Source organism: Diceros bicornis, chromosome 39 (assembly GCF_020826845.1).
Source record: "Diceros bicornis minor isolate mBicDic1 chromosome 39, mDicBic1.mat.cur, whole genome shotgun sequence".
Taxonomy (NCBI): Eukaryota; Metazoa; Chordata; class Mammalia; order Perissodactyla; family Rhinocerotidae; genus Diceros; species Diceros bicornis.
In genome coordinates this window covers 25,333,254-25,358,518 of record NC_080778.1, presented here as the reverse complement: position 1 = coordinate 25,358,518, position 25,265 = coordinate 25,333,254, and the positions used below count along the sequence as shown (strand labels likewise).

At 39.3% G+C, this 25,265-nt stretch overlaps 1 protein-coding gene across 1 annotated transcript in view; it reads right to left on the bottom strand.

Annotated features, from left to right (window-relative positions):
* Positions 1-1,160: 1,160 nt before the first annotated feature.
* Positions 1,161-25,265, bottom strand: part of GRM1 (glutamate metabotropic receptor 1) — a 392,786-nt gene continuing 368,681 nt past the window's right edge. Inside the window, 1 exon segment of the mRNA XM_058534236.1 lies at positions 1,161-3,788. Within this exon segment, the coding sequence (XP_058390219.1) occupies positions 2,855-3,788 (934 nt within the window). The 3' untranslated portion in view covers positions 1,161-2,854.

The following is a 25,265-nucleotide window of genomic DNA, read 5'->3' as shown; positions in this document are numbered from 1 at the left end:
AATTATTTCTTATACCAATCTATTTCTATTATTGTAACTCTTACAAAGTATAGAGAAGGAACATACACATTTAATAAATAGAAAATATTTATTATACAGCATTATCAAGATTATTTGACAAAAGGCAATAATGAGCCAAAGGAAAACACTTTTACAAGAAGCTAAACAACTTGTATAAGCACATACATTAAGGTGAAGAGGTTTTGCCCTTTGGGAGAGGGTACGTATGTGTACATTTCCAATTTTGAACACACGATATAAGAGCTAATAGTCTATTGTATTCAGGAAAACTTTGAATCATGATCAGAGTAGGCATTCAGAGTAATAATGTGATCAGTGTTGAATGAGTTTGCCAAATGTTTCAAACCAAAACCTCAGAACAATCTAACGTCTTATATTATTTGAATAGTAGAAGCAATTTTCCTGATCTATTCTTACTTTAAAAAAATCTGAGTGCACAAGTCTGTGATATGAAGGACATATGTTAGTGGCATTAAGATAAAAAAACATGGTCCACTAATAATAGTATGCTTTCCGTTGCTAGTTTGCCAATTAGGAGATCATCCATTAAGCACTGGAGCCATCCATTTTCCTCATTCTGCTTCATTACAGTGAAAATATGGAACTGAAATCCACATTTCAGTCATGAGGTCTTTCTACTAAAGGTGTTAGAAAATAATTTTGTAAAGGAAAGGCAGTCCATTCTTGATATGGAACTGACTAAATGTGACAGTAGAATACGAGAAGACATAAGAAACGTGAGTCTCAGACATTGGAGTTGATGTCAAATTCTGAACAAATGATATAGTAGGTATTTAAAGATTCTAAAGTGATTTTTAGCTGAGAAATCAGCAGCTTCAACACAAAGGAAGCATATTAAAACATGACTGAACATAAGATATAAACAAGACATTTAAGGGGATAAGATTCATTCCACAAATAGCAGAAGAAATCAAAACAGCAAGTTTTTATTGGGGGTAAAAATGGTAAGAAAAAATGAAACAACTATATTACATGGACATGGATATTACACACAGCAAACAACAAAAATATAAAGAAAAGTTATGACAGTGAAAATACAGAAATAAAAGTATATGGAAATAAAAATTAAAAGAAAGGAAAAAGTGATGAATAAATAATTTGAGAAATTACTGCCAGACTTAGAGGTTAGTATATGATTTAAGTACATGAAGCTCAAGTAGCCATGGAAAAATCTTTAAAAAAAATAAAGTAACCTGAAATAATGTGAATACTGTCATTTCAATCTTATGTTTTAATAATGATGTGTGCAAGTTTATAAAATATACCTTTTTATGGTTACCCACAGTTTTGGGGGAACTTTTAATATAACAAATTTTCAAACCACTTCATCAATAACATATTTCCATCATCAACATCATAAAATATCTGAAAAATAAGTTTCCCTCTTACAAGAGGAAGGACCATCGAGCAGCATATGAAAAACTGGGCCATAACACTCAAGCCTTCAAAGAGCTCATGGAGATATTGGTGACAATGGTATATAAAGCATTATTGGAACATAAAAATATCTATACTATACTGGAAAGACAATCTTCTAGTTGCAGTTAGATTGACATTACATTGCACAAATTTCATTATCACATGTGTACAAGGACACAGGACACACTCACTCGCTAGTTACAGGGACTTCAGTGACAAGAGGAAAGAATTATTTGTCATTTAAACCAATAATAGTTGCTATGAGTACACCATTAAGTTCAAAGATGGATTTGTTTGTAGTACGTTGGAGAAACAATGGCACCAAATACACATACTGCATCTTGGAAGTTCAACTGGTAAGTATTATTTGCTACAGTAAATGGAAGGTAACAATTTTGCCACTTGGTTTGTTCTATTTAACTGAAGGGCAAAGGAGAGCCCCCTTGGCACAAACACAAGTTAATCCACAAAAGCTCTTCTGTCATTCTCAAAACAATCTCTTGTCCTGGCTCTTTTTCTAAAATCACCAAGAAGCGAGTATCAAATACGGGAAGCAGATTGTGCTGACTGATTTTGTTCAAAGCCCCATGCCTGTGTATTGTCTTGCTCTCATTCCGTCTTCCCTTAGCACTCCTGATGAAGCACTTTTTGGTGATGGTTTTTCTCTTATTCCTGTTTTCCTAGATAGAGGGAAATCACAGAGCAGCAGGGCATCCATGCACCTTTCCCCAAGTGTGACAGCAACACTGACACTGGATCCGGTGCAGTGGGTGAAGAAAGGCCCCTCTTTGGGCCAGTTCCCAAGTCTCCTGAAGACCAGGAGTCTGTGGGCCCAGTAGAGAGAAGGGCTTGAGAGAAACGAGCTGTGGTCTTGTCATCTGTTCTCTGGCTGGTTCCACGCCTGCCCTTCCTTCACCCACCTGCTCTGTCTGGCTCCACCACGCTCGCCAGGAACACCATGAATACCATGAGGTGAACTAATGATACAACTGGATCGTCCTCATGTGCTAGCCCTTTCCAAAGTGGGCAAGTGTGTGTGGGCATGTCTATCTATGCACAATTGTCCAAAAGAGAAGATTATTTTTGTTTATGTATTTATTTTTGCGATAAAAGTTACACACTATAGGGGATTGTGCTTTGTCAGAATTCCCTTTCTCCCCAGAGAAGGCTTTTGAATAATTCAAGATTCGGAATCTTCCCCTGGATCCCCTTTTGCTTGCAGAGTACAGCGTCTGTCCCTCTCGCCTCCCTGAAGGCAGCAGCAACGCTCTCCTCCTTCCCTCCGGACTTCGCCCTCCACCCCCGTGCGTCGTCGTCTCGCAGCTGTCTGCACATCTCGGGAGGTGCTGGTGCTCTCCGGCTTCTCTTGCTTTTCCACGTGGATGCCTCCCCCCTACAGGGTGGAAGAGGTTTGCCGATAGTCCCTCAGGATGACAGAGGCGTAGGTCACGTTGGGAGGGGTGCAGAGCACCGACTCGGACACGGGGGAGCTGGGCACCGAGCTGCCCGAGGCCACCGAGTCGCGGAAAGGCGACGGGGGCGTCAGGGCGGGTGAATCCTCGGGGGTCGGTTTGCCGGCCGCCTGCGGGTCGTCCTCCTCCTCCTCCAGTTCGTCTTCCTCCGTGTTCCCCTCGCGCTCGTACAGGTACTCCTGCAGGAGCTTAAACCTCTCGCTGTCGTCGTCCTCCTCGTCCTCCGCGGGGGGCGAGGCGGGCTCCTCCCCGAAGGTGCTCAGCTGCAGTGGGAGCATCTGCAGGTGCTGCGGGGGCGCAGGGGGCGGGAACAGGGACCGCACCCCGTTCCCCGGCCCCGCGGGGACGGCGAGCACCGCGTTGAAATCCGGGATCGCGGTGCTGAAATTGTTGACCACGCCCTGGAACTGGTCCATCAGGGATTTCTGAGGTGGTGGCTGCGGCTGCGGCGGTGGCGGCGGCTGCTGGAGGGGAGGGGGCAAGCCCTTGGGGATGGCTGGGTCGGCCAGGAAGAGGGGGGTCTCCTCTGTGGTCAGGTGGGGCGGCAGAGGCGGGGTGCTGCCCGCGGTCGGCACGCGTCGGTGCACCACCATGGAGGGACTGCTGGGAGGGCTGAAGCCAACCGGCTGGGCATCCTCCTCCTCCACGTTGTAAAGGGTCTTGGTGCTGGTATCTGAAAAGGTCAGGCTCTTGCCGGAGCCCTGGTAACTTTTAGTGAGGGGCTTGATGACGGCTGTTTGGTTGCAGGCCGTCTCGCTGGTCTTCACGTGCACAGAGAGACGATGCCACATATGCTGCCCCTTGGGCACCTGTCTTCCACCTGGTTCAGACCATGACACAGACTTGCCATTAGAACTATGAATAAAACAGAGATGGATGGATTTACAGATGTATCGTGCACACAGGAGAAAATACGTATAAATCACATATGCGAGCCCAGCTCAATGCAATTTGCCTCCCCCCTCAACTGGATGCCTGTCCCCACAACCCCCAACCTCTCCTCGTTACAGATCAAATGCCCAAAGCTGCAGCCACCACAGGTGCCTCTGAACCTGCAGCCATCTTCCATCCACCCAAGCCAAGGCAGGAAATTTTGACCCTGAGAAAAGTTGTAGGGGAGTAAAACGAGCCTCTGGTAGAAGTAGCTATTTTCATTTAGGTCTAAGATTTCACAAAATTGTTACACACACACACACACACACACAGTCTAAGGCAATGGTAACATTGTTGCTCAATCCAAGCCTTTGAAAGATTCCAAAATTGATGAAGGGAACAAATTAAAATTAAAATCTTAGTTACACACGGACAACAGAACATGACTATAGCTCTTGCCTCCCGTTCTTCTCAGTCCCTGGGACAAATTAAGACCCACGTATAAAGCTACTCTCATTGCGCTGTGGGTTATAAAATGCACCCTCTCAGTTGCCCGTTCTGATATGCAGGTATTTCCTGTTACCAGAGCTGCGTGGTCATACACAGGGCACCTGTACGGAAGAGAAAAAAAGCAGATGACAGAATAACCCAGACCCACGTTCCACTGAAGTGTTTCATAACTTTAGATTTTCTTTTTATTTCAAAGTATATTCCTGACACATATAATGGATCACAATTCACATAAAGGCCCTGATTCATAGCAGCTGGTTTGGGATTTTCACACTGGGAATACTTAACTAAACCAGGTGTGTTTGAAAAGAGAGAGAACCCGGAAGGCCTGCAAAATACTGATGCTCATATTCCTCCTTTAGTCCCCGGCATAGTCGGATGCAAATGAGACAAAATTAAGATTCAGACAAAGCAGAAGTTACTGAGACAAAGACCCTTCCCTGGTCTTTTCCTCACTGAACCTTGGGGAAGAAAAATCTTAGGGCACCAGCCGTCTTCCAGCCTTACCAACTTTCATCTTCATGGGACCCTCATAAAACCAACCAAAAAGAAAGAATATCTCTCTGAAGAAGAAGAAAAATGAGATGCACGGTGTGCATACACTACAGATTCTATTTTGTATGTTGCACTAACTTTGGTCTTACTTTTGGACTCTGTTTTCTGTGTAACTTGTAGCAGATGGTGGTACCTTACCATAGCAGACTATTAATAACAACACTGTTAATACTTAAATCAAGAAATAATTTTTTTCTTCTTTTTTTTTTTAGGAGTTTGCTTTTTCTCTGTATCCATGAAAGCAACAGAGAAAGCAGCACAGTAATAACACATTTGTGATATTAAAGGGGATAGGGAAAATGAACATATTTTTCCTAGGTGGATTTGTGAAATGGACTGTTCCATATCATAGTATTTTATTTGGAAAAATGTAGAAAATGATCCATAGTTAAAACATAATGGTGCATGTAATCATTTTGAAAATACAAGAATGAATACTTCAAAAATTGTGAGCGTCGTATTTATGATGAAGATGATGTTTTATTTTGTATTTTATAATCTTGAAAAGTGAGGTGAGCTAAGTAAGTACAGATTCTTATAGAAATTCTATCTATTATAGAAAATTCAAGATATAAAGGTTGTAAAATAGATATAATAGCTAAAATTTTAATCTCATTATTTGGGAAATAGGTAGTTCCTTCATATATCTGATAATCTATGCTGTATTTTTAATTGTCTAAGAAAAACATCATCTCAAAATTACTATATCAAAATAATATTTCTCTCAAATATATGCTTAATATATTCCCTGAGAATGTATAAGGGCTTGTAAATGCTAAATTACTGACGTAGCAGCTTCCACACTGTCTTGTTAGGGTAGCTGACTCTCTTCTAAGTTGAGCAAAGTGGAGAATGGGACAGTGGTGTTCCTGGCTGTCAACCAGCCAAAGCAAGACCAGAATCCACAGTTCTCCCTCTCAGTTTGAAACTCTAGGCACACTCACCTCCCACTTTCGTCTCTCTCAATTTCCTCCATCCCCCACTCTACTCACACTGTTTCTCTCTTTATGCATTCAATATGCCTCTTCCAGAAAGTACAAAATCTCCTACTTGCCTCTTGCATTTCTTCAATATGCTTTACTGTACCATCCAGCCTCAATGATTTGCATCCCTTTCAATTGCAATGGAAACAGTTTTTCCTTCCCCAAATACCCACGTCTCAATGCTCATTAAGAAAATCATTAAACTAAAAGGCTGCCTTGTGTTTTTATTTAGTGATTTGTGTGTGTGTGTGTATGTGTGCATTTTAAAAAATAAGTCCCTTGAGAGCTAGTCTGCATCTAATTCAACCAGCAGGCTCAGATACCCCAAGGAAACATTGCCCCAGTCTCCACATGTACTAGCAACAAAGACATCCCTGGGGCGGGCCCCGTGGTCTAGTGGTTGAAATTCCACGTGCTCAGCTTTGGCAGCCCAGGTTGGCGGGTTCAGATCCTGGGCGCAGACCTAGTCCAATCATCAGCTGCGCTGTGGAGGCACCCCACATACAAAATAGAGGAAGATGGGCACAGATGTTAGTTCAAGGCTAATCTTCCTCAAGCAAAAAAAAAAAAAAGAGGAACATTGGCAATAGATGTTAGCTCAGGGCGAATCTTCCCCACCAAAAAAAAAAAAGACATCCTTATGCTCCTGGGACTGACTTCACTCACTCTCTCGCTCACATGGGTTGTTTTCCTCGTTTTCCAGGGTTCTGTATGGGCCTGTTTTTAAATCATGCACTTCCATATGTTAAAGGTATTGTCAATCATCTTGCAGACAGATATAATCACAATTTATTTCTGTTTTAATGCGATACAGTTTTTATTCATGTGATGAGAGATTTTCACCCTGGCTGTCAAAATTATCAGCTTTCCTCCCCTCAGAGTCTTGCTTCAGATTTGCTGTAAAGTACTGTTTAATTAGGAAGCAGTCCTAAAGCCCCAAGGCATTTATCAGATTAAGAAAATTAGATTAACTTTTCTTTCCCCCAAGGACAAAATAAATTGCTTCCTAAAAACCAGAGATAGTGGAAGAAATGCATCATCTCATAGGAATTGCAGCACAGAGTATAAACTTTGGTCCTTCTGGATTGTTATTTCTGACCTGTGGTTCATAGATAGCTTGAATGGTCCATGAATCTACATGTGCTTTATGCGTTGCTTTTAGACTGAACCTATATGTCTTTGTAGATAATGCACTACTGTTTTTAAATGCACATAAATGCTGTTATGATAAAGTGTGCTGCTAGATACAAGTGTAACTAAATTCTAAGAAGCCTTTTTTGTGTTTTGTGTTATAGCAGCCACTAATAAAGTTATAATTACTATCATAGATTCCAGTGAAGGCTTAATAACCATTTTGTCGTGAAAAGGTTGGGAACCTATTGCTGTGATATTAAGAAGAAAAAATGTATAAAATATGAGACAGGAAAAAGGAATAAATGCATTATGAAAATACAATATTACTATAAAATAAGACTTTTATTTAGTCCCAGATAACCTTGTGTTTCAGCCACCAGCTTCTCCCTTCTATTATTTAATTTTACTTGTTTTCCTAATCTTAGAAAAAGCAACCTCGTCGAGAAACACCACATAATTGTCGCAAAGCACCCCATCCTTCTTGCTCTAACTTCAAAAGACAGACATCAGGCCTCCAACAATCTCATATTTGAAGATCAAATGCAGTAGCATTTGGTGTAAATACCTCGGGTGGCTGCGTATATTTATTGATATTGAACTTGTTGCAGGAAATCACTCCTGGGCCTGGGAGGGACTAGACACATGGAGGATGATGGACATGGATAGTGTGAAGAGCTAAGCAGGCCCGGGGCGGCCGTTCCAGCTACAACAGCTTGGATCTTGCTTTGATTTTTCTTTCATTAGATAAGTATCACCATCCCCCCAAACAGAAAACCCAGTATTTACAGCCCTTGAGAGAATAGTTGGAAGTGGGTGGTGTAAACAGATTAGTATATCTTTGGCGTTCCAAGTGATCCTGTCTGTTTTATTTGTTTCAGTAAGTACTAGTTACATCTGCAGAGTACACTGTCTCTGCTCCAGAGAGGTCTAAAATGGAAATGACAGTGGGTGGGTGTTTGAGATCAGGAGGAAAGCATCCTGCACAAGCTGCCTAAGGGGAAAGCTTACACAACACCTGTCTCCCTTATGTCCAATTCAAGTCTTTGCCACTAGGCTTAATAGCTTCACAACAGACATAAGGATGGCATCCAGAGAGCCCACAGACAAGGCAAGACCTTCACGAAAGGAGGGAAGACTCACTCCTTGGAACTGAGGATGTTCGCGCTTGTTTTCTCTGAAAATGAAAATGGAAACAGGAAGTGCCATTGAGTCACAGCATGGAGAGAACGGTTCACCAAGTTAGGAAAACAAACCAAAGCCACAGGCTTGCAGGCAATGCTGCTGTGGCCTTGCCGCTACAGCAGGGACATAAGGCCTTTCAAGGAAGGGGTGGGGCTGCTGCAACACAACAGAGACAATCCAAAAGGAATGCCAGGGATGCCCTGCCCAGCTCTCTCACCTCTACCTGCTTCAGCGAGCTGGTACGAGGATGCAATTTGAGTAGTGACTCATGTAGAATCTCAGGCATAGGGAGTACTGGAAACCATTTGAGTCAGATTCCTGTTTTTCCAGGCAACCCCAAGTTAGTTTTCAATACAAAGGACTCCCAATGACTCCAGTTCCATTTCTTGAAAGCTTTCAAGAAAAATCTGCAAATTCAGTATATATCCTCTGGGAGCCTATCTAAACATAAGTAAAATCTCTCACCTTTTTGACTCACCACTAGCTGTAAGGTAGAGAATCTCTGAATGCGTTATTGAAGATGAATGTTTTTGACTACGTGAGAACTTGGTAGTTTCTGCTCATCTTAAATCTTACATAGCCTTGTGAATTTTATCCCTCTCCTCTTCGATTCTAACCTCATCATAAGCTACTCAAAGAACCATCTGGCTTGCTGAAATTTACAATAATACAAAAGTCTAAATATGCAGTCCTCCTTTTAGAATCTTTAGATCAATCACATTCTATATCCTAAAGGTATATGATACTGGATAAAAGACAACACAAAACAAAATTGGTTTGCATTTATTAAACCTTGTGATTTCTTCAGTGGATCAATAAAGAAAAAGATATCCACAAATGAGATTACCTCATCAAAGTCAATAAAGTATGGAAGGCCCCATAAACTTTGTTCAGGCATAGGGTCTACCGTCTTGAGAAAATTGACAAATCTAATTCAAATTAAAGAGTAGAATTCTGGTGGTTACTAAACATTTTTTAAGTATATTTTAAACGGCCTTTGGTTCAACCTCATCATCATTACTGGCTGATGAAAGAAATTTTCATACCAAAGTTTATTTAAGACATCATGTTGATATAGGAGCATTGTTTTAGCAGCGGTATACCAGGTGTAATTATATTCCTCTAGGAAGTATAGATGAGCCACATTATGTTCCCTTTGAAGGATCTTCAGGGCATGCATTATCATTTCTTCTATGCTCCATGCTACCAGATCTATAATTTCAATAGCAAGTCATTTGATGCTCTTCAGCTCTACCTGGAGTCCTCATAATTTGCCCTGGAAATACAGGGCAGTTGCATTGCTCTGCTGGGATTATTCCTCAGAGGCAGGATAGATCCAGGCAGACCATAATGGTCCAGTAGGCAGCTTTATTTCCATCACTAGTCCCTTTGCCTTGCTTGTTCACAAAAGCTGTGGGAACTGAAGGTCACAGAAAGAGCATATCATTTTTATATTTTTCAGGAACAACCAAGGCTAAAAATAGCCAGTCTTGGTCTATGGTGCAGAGATTTAAAGCTACCAATCTCCTCCTGATCCTTTATAGTCTCCAGAAAGAAAGCTTGAATAGATCCTGTTTTGAAAGTTCTTAATGACCATCCTGTTAGCTTTGCTAATTGTTGCATCATTTTTTGTCACCTCTCAAGGATGTACCCACTTTCAGCCTTCGCTTTTGCTTTTACACACTCACCTTTAAGTCATGAAATGTTAGGTGACTCTCCTCTCTCTCTGGCCGTGCTGTCATGACAGGACAAGCACATCTACTATTCCCATCAATCCCTTTTGACAGGCAGCCAGCAGCTGTCATAATCAGGATCTCCTTGCTATGTCCTTGGTCAGATCCATGGTGCAAGAAACACTCAATGCCTTTTGACTTGGAAGAATTGTAGAGAATGCATCCAAGCAGACCAGAGTGGCTCTAACCTAGATGTGCAGAGGCCTCCCAACCACCAACTGAAACATACTGGCATGACTGCCATATTTTTCCTTCTAAGAGTCAGTATGATTTGGTTGAGACCACACTCTTCCTATTTGGGCTTTTTAAGGGAATATCAGAACACAGACTTCCCAATGCACTCCACTGAGTGAGGAGAAGAGACACTATGGCCCCATTCCCTGCCCTTCATGGCCAGGTTCAGTATCAAACATTTGAACAAATTGGGCTCTTCTCATCTGAAGAGCTATTCAAGCCACAGACACCTCATCAGTGGGCTCCCTCCTGCTGCAGGAATGTGTACCTTTGACTCTCCCAGGAGTTTGAAGGGCTGTAAAGGAACAGCTGAAAATGACCACAGACTCCGTGCACAATGAATCGAACATGGTCTATGTTCTTTTGTTAACTTAAAGAGACACTGTCAAGATCTAAAGGTCAAAAATTGGACCAAACATGCACCGTTTTTATCAGATGAGGAAAATCTGATAAAAGCACTCAGAATTTTGGGAAAATAACTACTTTTCCTTTTTGTAAAGCTCACTTTTTGTGGGACTCACAAAACTTTTGTTTTGTGCTTCCCAGGGTGTGGGAGGCACCCAGAGGCTCATGTTGGTGCCCAGCCCCTCAAACAGACATTATGGAACTCTTCCTTAAGTTTGAGTTATGGCTTTTACTTTAATGCAGATAGGATCATATCAAACATTTGTGCAACAGCAAAAGAGGCAAAAAAAAGGAAAGAAAAGAAAGAGCTGTGTTTGCCAAAGAGAAGCTGACAAATTAGTGAAGGGGGAAAATTCACTTTCAAGCTTGTGAGTGGGAGTCACAAGCTAAAGTGAATCTCCAGAATTGAAAAAGGTGTTGCATCTTGCATTGAAGCATAAGAAAGCAAAAAGACTAACAACTTGACAGTGTCCTTTTAAGAATGATAGACAATCAAATTAAGGCAGTTGTGCAAACCATGGCACGTAAATGGTTCCTCATTCTTGATGGCATGCACCACATCTGTTTCCATGTTAGAAAGTGGAAAACCCAGGAGAGAGAAAGCAAGGGGCAAACCACTATATTCTCCATGCAGCTTCTCTTACACATTCACTGCAGTGTGGGGGTTTTCAAAGCTGCACATGTGCCGACGGACATTGGCTCGTGGGCGAGAATTCTGGCTGCCTCTTCCTGAAGATTGAAAAGAAAAAGACACCCAGTGAGTGAGTGGTTATACATGTGTACAGATATGGCTAGTACACCACTCAGGTGGTGCCTGGGCCTGGGGCACAGCCTAGCCTGGCTTCTGAGCCTTTCTCCACGTCATCTCTACCTCCATGTCCTGTATCTTCCTTGCACTGCCAGGCTCGTTTCTGAAAGCCACATCAGTGGAGTGCATTCTTTCTTTTACCTTGTGGGACTATCTCTTTCCAAGTGGCAGATGCTTTTTCTGCTGTGTGTGTATCTGTCCCAAATTGGCTCTTTCCCTCCACATTTGACACCTCCCTTTATTCCTGGTAGCGGTGGACTCCACCTCTACTCACAACGATGTACTCTGAATCTTCCCACTTAGCACCCCTCTTAAAGGACATTCATGGATGAATGCCTTTCTTACACAGTGACTTTTAATCGCACTGCTAATTTTCCTCCATATTATGTTATCATAAAAGCATTGCTATCACTTCTTATAAAGTCCCATTTATCACTTGGCCTTCACAAGATGGAACATATCTAATGGTGGAGAGAAGGGGAGCGGCAAGAGATTGGAAGAATCTGCCACAAGGGGAGAATGCCATTCAATTTCCCAGTTGGAGGTCTCCTTATCTAGCACACAGGGTGATCTGGTTAAGGGAAGAAGAGCACTGACTAGACTTGACAAGGCTAATGGGGCAGCCGTGGGCGGTTGGCTTTTCCATCATTTGTTGGAGTGAGTATAAGTGGGTTTCCCGTGAGTTAAGTAGCACTTTAGAAGGTGGTGGGATAAAGCCATCTTGTTGTGACTCCACACAAGAGGGCTGCCAATCACAGAAAAGAATTTCAGGAACAAGATGCTGAAGGTGAATCATCAGCGGGTGCTGTGGCTGGTATGGATTAGGTTGGTTGAATTGGGAGAAACCTCCCATATTAGGGAACTCTGCAGTGATGAGGTCCCCTATAGGGCTCTCTAAAAACTCACAGGTGTTTTCTATGAATCTGCACTGGGCCACCTACTGCAAGATCCAGGAGACAACTATTCAATGTTAATCAGAAGAGGACCACAACAGCTCCAGGGAAGTCAAAGGCCTTTGCCATCTCTCCTATTTCTTTTTCCCATCAAAGCAGATGGAGGAGGGGAAACTCAGAAGAGGGAGGAGGCAGAGATATGGCAGGAGCAGAGCATGCCTCTTCCCATTTCAAGTCTTTCAGGCTGAGGCCTGACATGTGCTGGTACATGTACTCGTAAGGAGAGATATGAGTTTGAAGTTTGAAACAAGAGCACACTGGAATAGCTTTTTTCTTGTTTTATTTGGTGAGGGAGATTGGTCCTGAGCTAACATCCATTGCCAATCTTCCTCTATTTTGTGTGTGGGATGCTGCCACAGCATGGCTTGATGAGCAGTGTGTAGGTCCGTGCCTGGGATCCGAACCTGCGAACCCTGGGCTGCTGAAGTGGAGCGTGCAAACTTAACTACTGCATCGCCGGGCTGGCCCACTAAATAGCTTTTAATACCTGAAAGCAAGGAATCTGATCTGAACGTAGAAGGTGAGAGAAAAGATTTTCCATGGCACAGTTGAAGGTAAGAGAGAAAAAATAAGATTGATCAATATGTGTATTTCTACCAAGTTTGGGCCATTCAGTAAACATTTGAAAGTACGTGATCTACCTAGAACAATTTGAAATCCTCATCCAGAGATAAAAACTTGAAATATCTTGATGTAACTTCATTACTACTGCAATAATCCATTTATTTAAGAAAATTAGACAAAGAGATAGTATTTGCTATTGAACTTGCCAGGGTAATATGTCCCAGACATTTGAGACGCCCACAAAGAACATGAAAACATTAGCAAGTAGATGACCAGGAATAAAAGTATGATGTTTGAATATATAAATGAGGTTACTAGTGGGAAAGAACATTTAACCTGTAAAATGATATTAAAACAGTTTCATTTCTCATGAAAGAAGGCAGAAAATTCACTCACAGCATTTGGCTTTGCCTTGCTGAACTGCCTGCATCCCCTGGAATCCTCTAATTAATTCAACCTTTAGATCATGTCTACATGTGGCCTGGTTCAATGGTGCTGAGACACCAGGACCCTGGCAGGGCTGGCTTCATGGCCCTGCGACCAGTAGAGACACAGGGTGGGTCCCTCATCAGAAGGGCCCTGCACCTGGGGTTTAGTGCTCCATGGTCATCCTTTTGAAATTCATAATCATTTTATCACTTAATTTGTGTTTTGTAAGTGATGCTTATGGAAAAAAAGAACATGCACTGGGGGCTTGGAGTCCCAGCTCATGCATGGTCTTGCCCCCCTGACTTTCCTGCACATCTAGATGTTCTGCTTCTTGCTCCCCTGCCTCCTGGGACCTGATCCCACCCAGCCTCCCACCACCGCCCCTTCCCAAGGATCACTGCCACCCTCCGCCGCTGGCAGGGGCCTCTGGACGTGAGCGCGGGAAGATCAGATCAGGGTCAGGGTCGGGTGCACGGTGCCCCATAGCATCTTGAGGCAGTGAATGGCCGTGGCTGTCTCCTCCCTCCACTGGCAGGGCCACTGTGCATTTGGCTGGCAACATGGCAGGAGCGAGCCTCTCACCCCTCTTCCATGCAGGTACCTTGCGGGTCCCCGCACTGTTGTGCAACACCCTTGGGGTCGCCAGTCTACTATGAGCTGGGGCAGCAGGCACGTGGGAAGGGAGATGCCTGGTTAGATTTCCCCGTGGCATCTGCCCAGTGACTGGCTGGAGGGGAACCTGGCAGCCTGAGGGCTTCCCATGTGCGGAGTCTCCAAGTTGGGGCTAAGGCGCCTGGCAGGGTTTGCACTTGCCAGGCAAAAATCCCCAGCAAGGGAGCACGACATTAAATGGCAAATAAAAATCACCATGACAGGTCGAGAGAGAGACTGCAGAAGAAAGGAAAAGGCTTTATATTTTAGTACCTTTAACATTTTTTCCTCTGCATTTTCAATCAGGAGCCCTACATTTTTATTTTGCACTGGGCCATGCAAATGATATAGCTTGTCCTGTCTGCTGGGATATATGTATGATAAAGACCACAGACCATGGGGAAACGTATTGACAGCTTAGAGACCTGACATGCTGACATTAGCAGAGGTGCAGGGAGTGTGACATGCCTGAAAGATCAGCAGTTCTGTGCCTCTCGGGGACTGGGGCAGAAAGCTTGGTGGCCTCTGTTGCTGACTTGGAATTCCTCCAGCAGTCAGCGGACATTTCTGTGGTTCCTTTGGGGGCTTCCGCCTTACTGACAGTCAAACTTTACAGACTAACTCTCAGCAGTCCCAAAGCCTCCTTAATTAACTACTGATTGAAACAGTTGAAAAAAGTTACAGCGTCTCCTTCAGGGTGCCGTTTCTTTGATCTCTGACTTCCACTTTGGGTTGAAGTGAAATGTAAATGACCTGTGCATACAGACCTTGCTTTTATGAAAGGAGTGGTTTATTAAAGGTTACAGGCCAAGCCTTGAAGAATCTGATGCCAGAGTGGCCAACTGCATAAAAACTGAGAGAGGGAGCTTGACTTCAGAGTATTTTTAGCAACTGTAAAACCACATATTCAACCAACCATAGATTCGGCAAGCCTGAGTAAAAGCTTGGAGGGAAAATGGAGCATATGGGGGCTTGTCAAATATAAGTCCCAAAACTGTGCTTGAATCTTTTGGCAGAAGCTGTGTATTTAAAGAAACCCCAGAAGTTTTGTTAGAAAGACTTCTCTTTAATTTCTTATGAAAGTATAAAGTTTGTTTCTTTTCTTCTTTCCTTCCTCTCTCCCTCCCTCCCTCCCTTCCTTCCTTCCTTTTTTCCTTCCTTTATTTTTATAAAGAGTCACTGCTTGTTATAAGCTAATGGATTGAGCATAGCTTCTCCCATCTATTCCCATTGTCCAAAGAATCTTCCTTCATACAAGAGACTCTCTATTTGGGTGTGCTTAGTCCCATATGACTTTGTATAAATGTGTTATTTTCTTTATAGCTAGTCACCCATACATCAGTTTCTATGCTGGGAATTATTCTTTACATGAACTTGAGAAGTTGTTACAGACAAGTTCTACTCATTATAGAGAAGCAATAAGATCGCTGGGCAAGGACTCAGGTGACCAGGTGCTCTCCAACTCTGCATTTGCCTCTCTCAGATTCAGTTTTTTCATCCATAGAGAAAGATTGCTGAAATAGCACATGTGAAAATGCTTCCAAATAGCAAAATGCTATCCAGCTCAAGGCATCAGTATGAATAAATACCCTTCCTCTGAAGGATGGAGGAACAAAGGCGCAGACAAAGACGCAGATATTTTAAATCTCAGTGAGTATTCGTAATATCTCAAACTTCACTTTATTTTACTCATGGATCTTAGCCACTTTCCTTATTCAAGAATTTCAATAACTTCTGGTAGAAAATAAACTGTTTTCTCTCTGGATTTTTTTTTTTTTTTTTTTGCGAGTAAAGTTAGTGACATTGAATGGATGTGTCGGGAGCAGGTAAAAGCTGGGTACAGAGTCAGGTTAGCTGTTTGTATCTGATGTTGCATGTCTATGACAGGTTTGGAGGTGAGCTACTTTTAGCAGAGATAAAGTGGTCTATACAATTCCAGATAGTCAGTTCACCCCGGAAATAATACGGCAGCTGTTCAAAGTAATCATAAAGATTGACAGCGTCACTCAAGACCATGTTAGCAGAGTATGGTCTAGCTTTTTTTATGTTGTTGTTATAGATAAATAGGATAATTTGTGCCTCTGATTGCTTTCCAAAGCCAAATGAAGTTTTTTTTATTATCTGAATTTAGATATTTATTTCTCTGCATTTGTTCATCAGAGTGGAGAATGGAGCTCTGATTGTATATGTAGGCCCTCTGTAAATGGTCATTTCTTCCTCTCTTCTTTTTAGCATACCCACATCTAAGGTAGTACATTGAGGCTCTTTATATAAACACACAATGCAGTTTTTCCATATAGATGTAATATATTTACCTATTTTAAAATTCTTAATTATAAAGATTTCTAAGCTAATAAGAAACTATAGAGAATGATTTAATAAAATTCAATTTAATTACCATCACAGATTTCTCAAATAGCAACATTTTGCCTTATTAAGATCCCCTTTCTTTTGAAAACATAATGTTTATATTTGAAGCCCTCTGTATATTATTCTTAATACTAATCTTCTCCTTTTCAAGAGAAAATTTGATGTGTATTATCACTTGGCATATGATAATACTTTTACAGCTTGTATATTCATATGTGTTAATAAATAATATATGGTACTGTTCAGCATGTTATTAGATTTTATGTACACAGCATCACACTATATTTCCATTCAGCAATGTGCCCTTTTTGCACAGTATTGTGTTAATAGATATGGCTCTAGTTCATTCACTTAAACTAAATTGAATAAATACCACACTATCAAAAATATAATCAGTTCTCCTACTGATGGCCATTTAGGTTGTTTCCTACATTTTGCTATTTTAAGCAGTACTGCAATAAACATTCTTGGTTATGTCTCCTTGCACACATATGGGAGAGTTTTTCTGTGGTGTGAACCTAGAAGTAGAATGGTGGATTGTTGAGAATGCACATTCATCTTTGTTATGTGTTGCCAAATTGCTCTGCAAAGTGCTTCCACAATTTACACTAATATGTGAGAATTCATATTATTCTTTCTAATGCTGTTTGTTTTTCAGAAATCTTTAAAATTTACTTTTTATTATTAAAAATTTTAAAAATAATATATGAACACAGAGAAAATTCTAAAATGAATCCCCAAATCCTTATTATCCAGCTTCAGTAATAATATAAATGTGAATCTTGTTTTATTTATACCTGCCATTTATTTATTTTAAAGTAAATCTAAAACATTATATCATTCCATCCATAAATAATTCAGTAAACATGCCTACAATATAGGTACACATTTTTATAATAAAATGAAAAACTAATAATATTATCACACCTAAAATACATTAATAGTAATTCCTTAATATTTGATATTAATTTTTTTTCTGAGGAAGACTCACCCTGAGCTAACATCTGTTGCCAATCTTCCTCTTTTTGCTTGAGTAAAATTAGCCTTGAGCTAACATCTGTGCCATTCTTCCTCCATTTTGTATGTGGGTCACTGCCACAGCATGGCTGACGAGTGGTGTAGGTCCATACCCACAATCCGAACCTGCAAACCCCGGGCCACCAGAGTGGAATGCGCCAATCTTAACCACTACACCATGGGCTGGCCCCTAAATTTTTTGATATTAAATAGTCAGTAATTGAATTTCCCTGATTGTCTCATACATTTTTATTTTACTTTTGATTTTCAAATCAGTATCCAACCAAGATCTGCACATTGCATTTTGTTGATGAGTCTCTTAAGTCTTTGTAAATCCATATTGTTCCATTCTCCCTTTTGCTTGCTATTTATTTGTTGAAGGAACATTGATTATTTCCCAGATTATGGATTTTACTGATTGAGCCCCTATAGTGTCATTTAACATGTTTCTCTGTCACCTATATTTCCTATGAATTGATTGTTATATCTGAAAGCTTAATCAGATTCATGTTTGATTGTATGGGGAGAATAGTTTTTAGGAGATGGTGTTTACTTCCTATTATGCCAGCCTGGGAAGCACATAGATTGGGTTGTCTATTAATCACATTAAGATTGATCAGTGGGTTCAGGTGTTTCAGCCTGGTGCACACATTATAAAACTCCCCATCAGTCTTCCATCTAATGGTTTTAGTAGTCATTGATGATCATCCTGTAGTTCAATTATTTCATTACAAAACTACAAAATGGTGGTATAATTCTATCATTCCTTCTGTATTTGTCAACTAGTTTTTTTTTGTTTTTTTGGTGAGGAAGATTGCCCCTGAGCTAACATCCATGCCAAACTTCCTCTATTTTGTATGTGGGACTCCACCACAGCATGGCTTGATGAGCAGTGTGTAGGTCCATGCCAGGATCTGAACCTGTGAACCTTGGGCCGTCGAAGCAGAGTGCGCAAACTTAACCACTACACCACCGGGCTGGACCCTAGATTTCCTTTCTAAAGAAGAACTTTCCCTCTTCAGCTATTTGGTTCCTCTGAGATAGAGTTCAAACAGAAAACACAAGCCAAATGGATGATTCTTTTCTTTTCTTTACCAATGTTCAGAATAAAAATTTGGTTTTCTAACATCTTCCAACAGTGATCAGTGTATCACCTGTAGATCTGTTTCTATTGTCTAATTGTTTCCCTTAGTTCTTTGGTTACATGGTCCTAACTCTTCCATACCTAAACATATTTTATATCAGATAAGACATTGTATGTATATAAAGTAAGATTCTATAGAGGCTCTAGATGGTGTTATCTCTACTAGAGTTGCTTCACCACTTTTTTCTGCTAGGTAGAGGGGGACAGATCAATTTCATCCTATTAAGAATGGAGCTGAGTCAAAGTTGGTTTGCAATTTGGATAGGAATCAGTCTGCTGTAGGGCTTATCCCTCAGGACTTTAATCAGAGCATCTGGCTGTGTACTAGTCCACCTCATCTGGTGGCTCTCTATCTCCTCAGCATTAAGAGACTGGGAGATTCTGGCCAGCTTTTCAAAGATTTTCAGTTTAGATTTTTGGCCTCCTTTCACACACAACTTCAGAATTAGGCAAATGTCTTGACGGGGAACCTTGCCCATGTGTTTGAACACCTTTGAGTCTGCAATTTTGTTAGTCCTGTCTTAGGTGATTGCTAAAGTGTTTTCTAATTCTCTCTGCAGGTGGGTCTGTCTCCTCAGCATTGAAAAACACCATGAAAATAGACTCTATCTGCCGGAGGTGTCTGGCTTATATTTTAACCTTTCTATCCTACCCAACTGACCCATCAGCAAATGTTTAAGAGAGAAGCTGGACATGTGTTGAAGCTTCTCATACCTTTTGCTTTATCCCTTCAGCTTCATGTGGCCACAGATCTCTTCTACCTTCTCTACTGCCTCCATTGACTCTCTGCTTGGGCCATGCCTGAATGCTCAGCCTCCGGCCAGTGCTCAGAATTGGCAGATGCCACCAGGCAAAAGAAGCTGCAGATCATCTGCTCACTTCTCAGTTCCCCTCTCCCCGATATTTTAGTCTCACTAATCCTCATCACTTCAACAGCTCCCTGATACTGTAAAAGATAGTTTTTATCTTTCATTTTGCTTTTCCAATTATTCTTGTGGGAGCTGTTCTGCTACCATCTTTTCCCTTCTACCAAGAAGCGAAAGTCTTCTCACATTTCTTAATTTTTGCCAAACTGATGCTTGTAAAATGGTATCTTTTTCCCTGAACCTAAAGTGTTCTTATTCTTCACAAAATGTTGCACATATTTCCTTCAAAGTCTAAGATGTTTATCAAGTTCTCGACCACACTGCAGTGTATATTATATCTTTGCATGTCTCCTGTGATCTGTTATTCTTCTTATTATATAAGTAAGTCAGTGATGTTAATTCTTATCTCCTATGGTAGGTAGGCCACGGCTCAGAGGGCAGAATCCAAGGGCAGATTTGCCCTTGTGCCACCTTATCCTCCTTTTACCTCTCCCAATTTTTGGAAATAAAAGGAACCATATAATTTCTCATACATACCAATTACTTTTAAGAATAAAAGAAGTTCTCTTAAAAGTTATGTCATGACAAACAGCATAAACTGAGACTTTCCTGGGCATACAAAGACATATGGTCACCTACTTATAGTGAAAGTTGAATGAATGATCGAATAAACAAAACACAGTAGAGAAATATTCCTAATACGAAAATAAGCCAGAAATAGTCCTAAGCTTCTCCATCACTTTGGTAATTGCAGAAATATCAAAAGCATTTATTATTTTTATTACCTATTCCTAAATTAATTCTAATATTCAATATTGAATGTCATAATATCTCGTTAAATTTAAATTATAAAAAATTAGTAAAAATTATGTGTGTATATATTTGTGTGTGTGTGTAAAAACTAGAATATATGTAAAAGTGTTAATTGTGTTTTTTTCTGTATAGTGGTAGGATTTAGGTAATTTTTATTAGCTGTTTTGTGCATTTCTATATTTTCCAAATTGCCCACAATGAATATTTATCATTTTTTCAATATTAAAAATAAGCTGTAACTGTTATTACAAAAAGAAATTTGGTGAAACGTGTAATTCAGGGGTAAAATTCTCTCTCTTCTTAGCTTTACCCCAATAAACTAAGGTATTATACGGGAACTGTGAATATATTTTCTTTTGGTGAAAAAAAGATTTAAAGTAAAAATTCTAAAAATATATGTTAATATATAAGAGGAGCTACTAAGGAGAAATATCAAATAGAAATTATAGAATTTGGAAATTCATGCTAATATCTTGTATGCAAACTAATACTGAAGTCTTTCTTGTTTTAGAATTCTGTAACAGAGTACATTTAGCCTCTATGCTGTAACTAAATTGTTTTATTGTACATATATTTTAAATATTTCTTCTAACAAATAGGCATCTTTACTAATGAGAAAGTAAAAGCTCATAATTAGAAAAAAAGACATGTTACATAAAAGGGAAAATATCCCACTATGTTTCCAGATCGATTTTGGGTACCAAACAGCCAAAATGAATCGTTTTATTGTTTTACTCTAATTTATCACAAAAGTGGAGAGAAAAAGATGATCAAAACAACTGCCAACAGCTAAAATCTTCACCTCAGGATGTTTTGAAAAAATAAATGATTACTTTGGTAATGAGCTTAAAATTGAAGTTGTAATGAAAATAAAAAGGACCTACATCACTTAAATTGAGAATTTTGTGATGCTTCTGATATTCTTGGCTATAGCACTAACATCAACATTAGGTATATTTTTCTACTAAAGTTTATTTTATGCTATCATTTCTCTTTAAATAGAGGCATTAATATCCTCATGTCACCACCCATTAAATCTGAAAAATAACTGAATAGGCAATTATCATTCAATTTCTTTCTTAGTATTAGAAGTAGCCATAAAAGAAATTTTAGTCATATCACATAAAATACATCATATACCACCAGAGCCATAAAATAAATCTTAGTCATATCACAGCCTACTGAGAAAGGGAAAGAGGAGATATTAAAATTGGTATAAGAGGACTTCTGCTTCCAGTTAAGATGTAACACCTTGAGGTAAACCAATGCTCCCATTGAGAACAACTAGAAAAAAGAGACAAAATATTTTTAAAAACCATTTAAAGATGTTGGGAAGCTGTCATTGCAACCAGAATCCAAGGGACCAATAAGTCAGAAAGAAGATAACTTCAGAGAGGTAAGCAGATAATCTTCAAGCTGTTTTTTCCTTTGGGACATTTGATGATTTTTGGTGTCAACAAGAGGAGAACATCAGGGGGATAGATTGAGAATCCAGGCAGAGGGTCTTAACTAAGAGGCAAACAAGCAAGAAAAACTTGATAAATTTACAGGGCTGTAGCCACAAAAATTTGAGTTCAAGTCTTCCAAGGCAGCCAGGACTTGAGGAGCCAAGATCCTGGAGAGAGGGAGTCAAGAAAAGTAAGATTAACACTTGGTGGGTTTCCTCTAGAAAATTTTGCAAACTTTAGGCTGCACAAAGCACAGGATACAAAGTTAAGCAGAATGCTTCTGAAAATCAGTGAAGTTTTTGGAAGTCTGGTATCACTAAGGAATCAAAATAGGAGTTAAAGACATTTAAAGAATGAGGGACCCAAGTAAACAGTTGCGACCTAGGTTCTTAGTCAGGACACCTGGAGGGCTGTACCCTTGGAACAGGATGCACCAGGTGAAGTGGAACAAGTTTTACAAAACTACAGTACATACTCAAATCAGCTCAGTCCATAACTGGAATACAACACAAAGGAAAAACATAAGGGAATATGTAAGTACTGATTGTGCAAAACAATAACAGTAATGTAAAATATGTGCAGAATTAAGATGCATGACCAAAAAAAACAGAAAGGTTGACACAAAATAAATGCAATTAAAGTGTCTTAAGATCCTTGCCTTATTTGGAGAGTGATAAAACTGTTATACTAATTTATTTGAGATTTCAAAAGGGCAGGGACTACTTATTGTAATCTCTGGGGCAACTATAAAAAGAATAATAAAATAATGTAAAAGTAACAAGTTGATGGATGAGAAAATTGGATATTAGAATACTAGACGAATCCAAAGAAGGCAAGAAAGGAGAGAAAACAGGACATACGTGGAAGTAGTCATTCCAACGAGACAAGTAGAAAATAGTTAAAGGATAGATATGAATACGATGATGTCAACAATTACATCAAATGAAAATGAACTAAATATTTTAATTAAAAGGCAACAATATCAGACTTACTAAAGAACAAAATCTAAATTTAACTATGTGCAGTTTATGAGAGACATCTCTTAAACATAAGGACACAGGAAAGCTGAAAATCAAAGCATGGGAAAAGATACAACAGACAAACACTAACCCAAAATAAGAGCTGTTAGCTATGCCAATATCAGACAAAGTGGATTCTATTTCATGTGGACTATCTAGAGAGGACAGAGGAGAATTTATATCAGAAATTCAATGTTGGGTTGAATTGTATTTGATAATAATTCAACATATTTCCCCATGTTCACAGAGTAAAAGAAAAAAACATGATATTTCAACTGATGCAGAAAAAGAATTTGATAAAATTCAATGCCTATTCATGGTAAATTTCTCAGCAAACTGGGAGTATAAGGGAATATCCTCAACCTGATAAAGGGCATCTATGAAAAACCTGGAGGTAATATCACACATAATGATGAAAGTTTGAGTGATGGCAATGATGTCCTACACCTAGATTGGCCAAAACAATAATGAAAAAATGAATGAAGTTGGAAGACTTACACTACCTGAGTTTAAGACTTTATATAAAGATTCAAGACAATATGATATTTGCGTAAAGATAGATAAAGATATTGATGGAACAGAATAGAGTGTCCAGAATTGGGATTACACATGGGTGGTCTATTGAATTTTTTAAGAAGCACCGGTTCATTCAATGAGGGAAGGAAAGTCTTTCCAAAATTTTGAGCTGGGAAAACTATATTTCCATTTACAAAAAAATGAATCCTCATCCATTCCTTACACCATACATAAAAATTAGCTCAAGATGTATTAAAGTACTAAATGTAAAAGTCAAAACTATAAAGCTCCTAGAAGAAAACATAGGAGAATATTTTTGTGACTTGGGGGTAGGCAAAGATGTCCTAGACTGGAACACAAAAAGCACTACCCACAAAAGAAAAAATGATAAATTGGACTTCATCAAAATTAACATCTTCCACTCATCAAAAGATGCCACGACGAAAGTGAAAAGTCAAGTCACAGATTGAGAAAAAATATTTGTAATACATATATATGATAAAGAACTCATATCAAGATCACAAAAAGAAGTCCTACAAATCAATAATAAATTACAAATGACCCCTCAAAAATAAGCAGGAATTTGGATAGACTTTTCAAAAAAGAGGGTGTATAAATGACCAATAAGTATATGAAAAGACTCTCAAGATCCTTAATCATCAGGAACATGCAAATAAAAATTATAATTAAATACTACTACACACTCATCAGAATGGCTGAAATATAAAAGATTATAAACAAAAAATGGGTCTCATACATTTTTGGTAGGAGTGTAAAATGGCAAAATTACTGTGGAAATCAGTTTGGCAGATTCTTTTAAGTTAAACATAACACCTGCCTTATCATCTGGCAATTCCACTGCTAGGCATATATCTACAAAAAATGAAAATATATGTCCATAAAAATTAGTATATGTATGTTGATTGTAGCTTTATTTGTAATAGTGAGTGTTGGAAACAACCCAAATGCCCATCAACAGAATAGATTAAACAAATTTTAGTATATTCATACAATGTAATACTACTCAGGAATTAAGAAAATAAACACTGATAGATACAAGAACATGGATGAATGTCAATCTGTGTGAAAGAATGGGAACATAAAATAATATCTATTGTATGATTTTATTTTTGTGAGGTTCAAGAAGAGGCAAATTAATCTATGGGGATATAAAAATCAGAATAGTGGTTGCTTCTAGATGGAGAACGGAACAGATTAGAAAGAGACATGGGCAAAGTTTTTAGGGAGATGGCAATGCTCTGTGTCTTGGTTGTATTTTGGTTACACGGGTGTATTACACAACTATATAAATTGTATAAAACTGCCATTAACATCTATGCATATTTCTGTAATTATGTAATAATGATTCAATAAAAGGAATATGAAACAAAAGAATAAAAAGGATTAGAGAGAAAGTGTAAATGTTGAAACTAGCCAAAGAAAATTCAATATATAGATATTAGGAATCTTTGAAAAAGAAAAAAAAAACACAAAGCAAGGAAACAAACACTGAAGACTATAGTTTAAGAAAATTTTCCTGAAATTTAAAAATATTTGTTACTACACATTAAAGATAATACTCAGAAAGCGTAGATATGGTAAAACTATTTAAAAAGGGGGAGATGGGAAGATCGTATGCAAACAGTTTTTTTGAACTCTTCTCCGTAATTAAGTAGTAGCAGTAGTACTAGTAGTTATTCTACGGCATTGTACGGCTATTGTGGAATAATATAAATATAAGCTTATGAGATATTCTGATTCTATCATCTCCTGTTTCCTTGAGAACTAGGATTCTTATTGCAGAATAAAGGAAATATATACGTAGTATATATATGAGGTGTCTATGAATTTCTGGATCAGAAAGGCTAAGAACAGATCTAATAGGTAGTCCATGGAACACTAATTTTGAGCTGTTTCTTAAAACCTACTGACTACATAATTCACTATCTTAGAACAATATTATGTCATCTGCATATGGCGTTTTTACAGGTAGAGTGTGGTAAGTAGAATGTGTGTATTGTCGTCTCCACTTAAAGATAAAGAAACTGGAATCTGCGGAAACATAAATGTGAGAAACGTGGCATGCTCCTATTGACCACACAGAGCACACATTCCTAAGGACGGA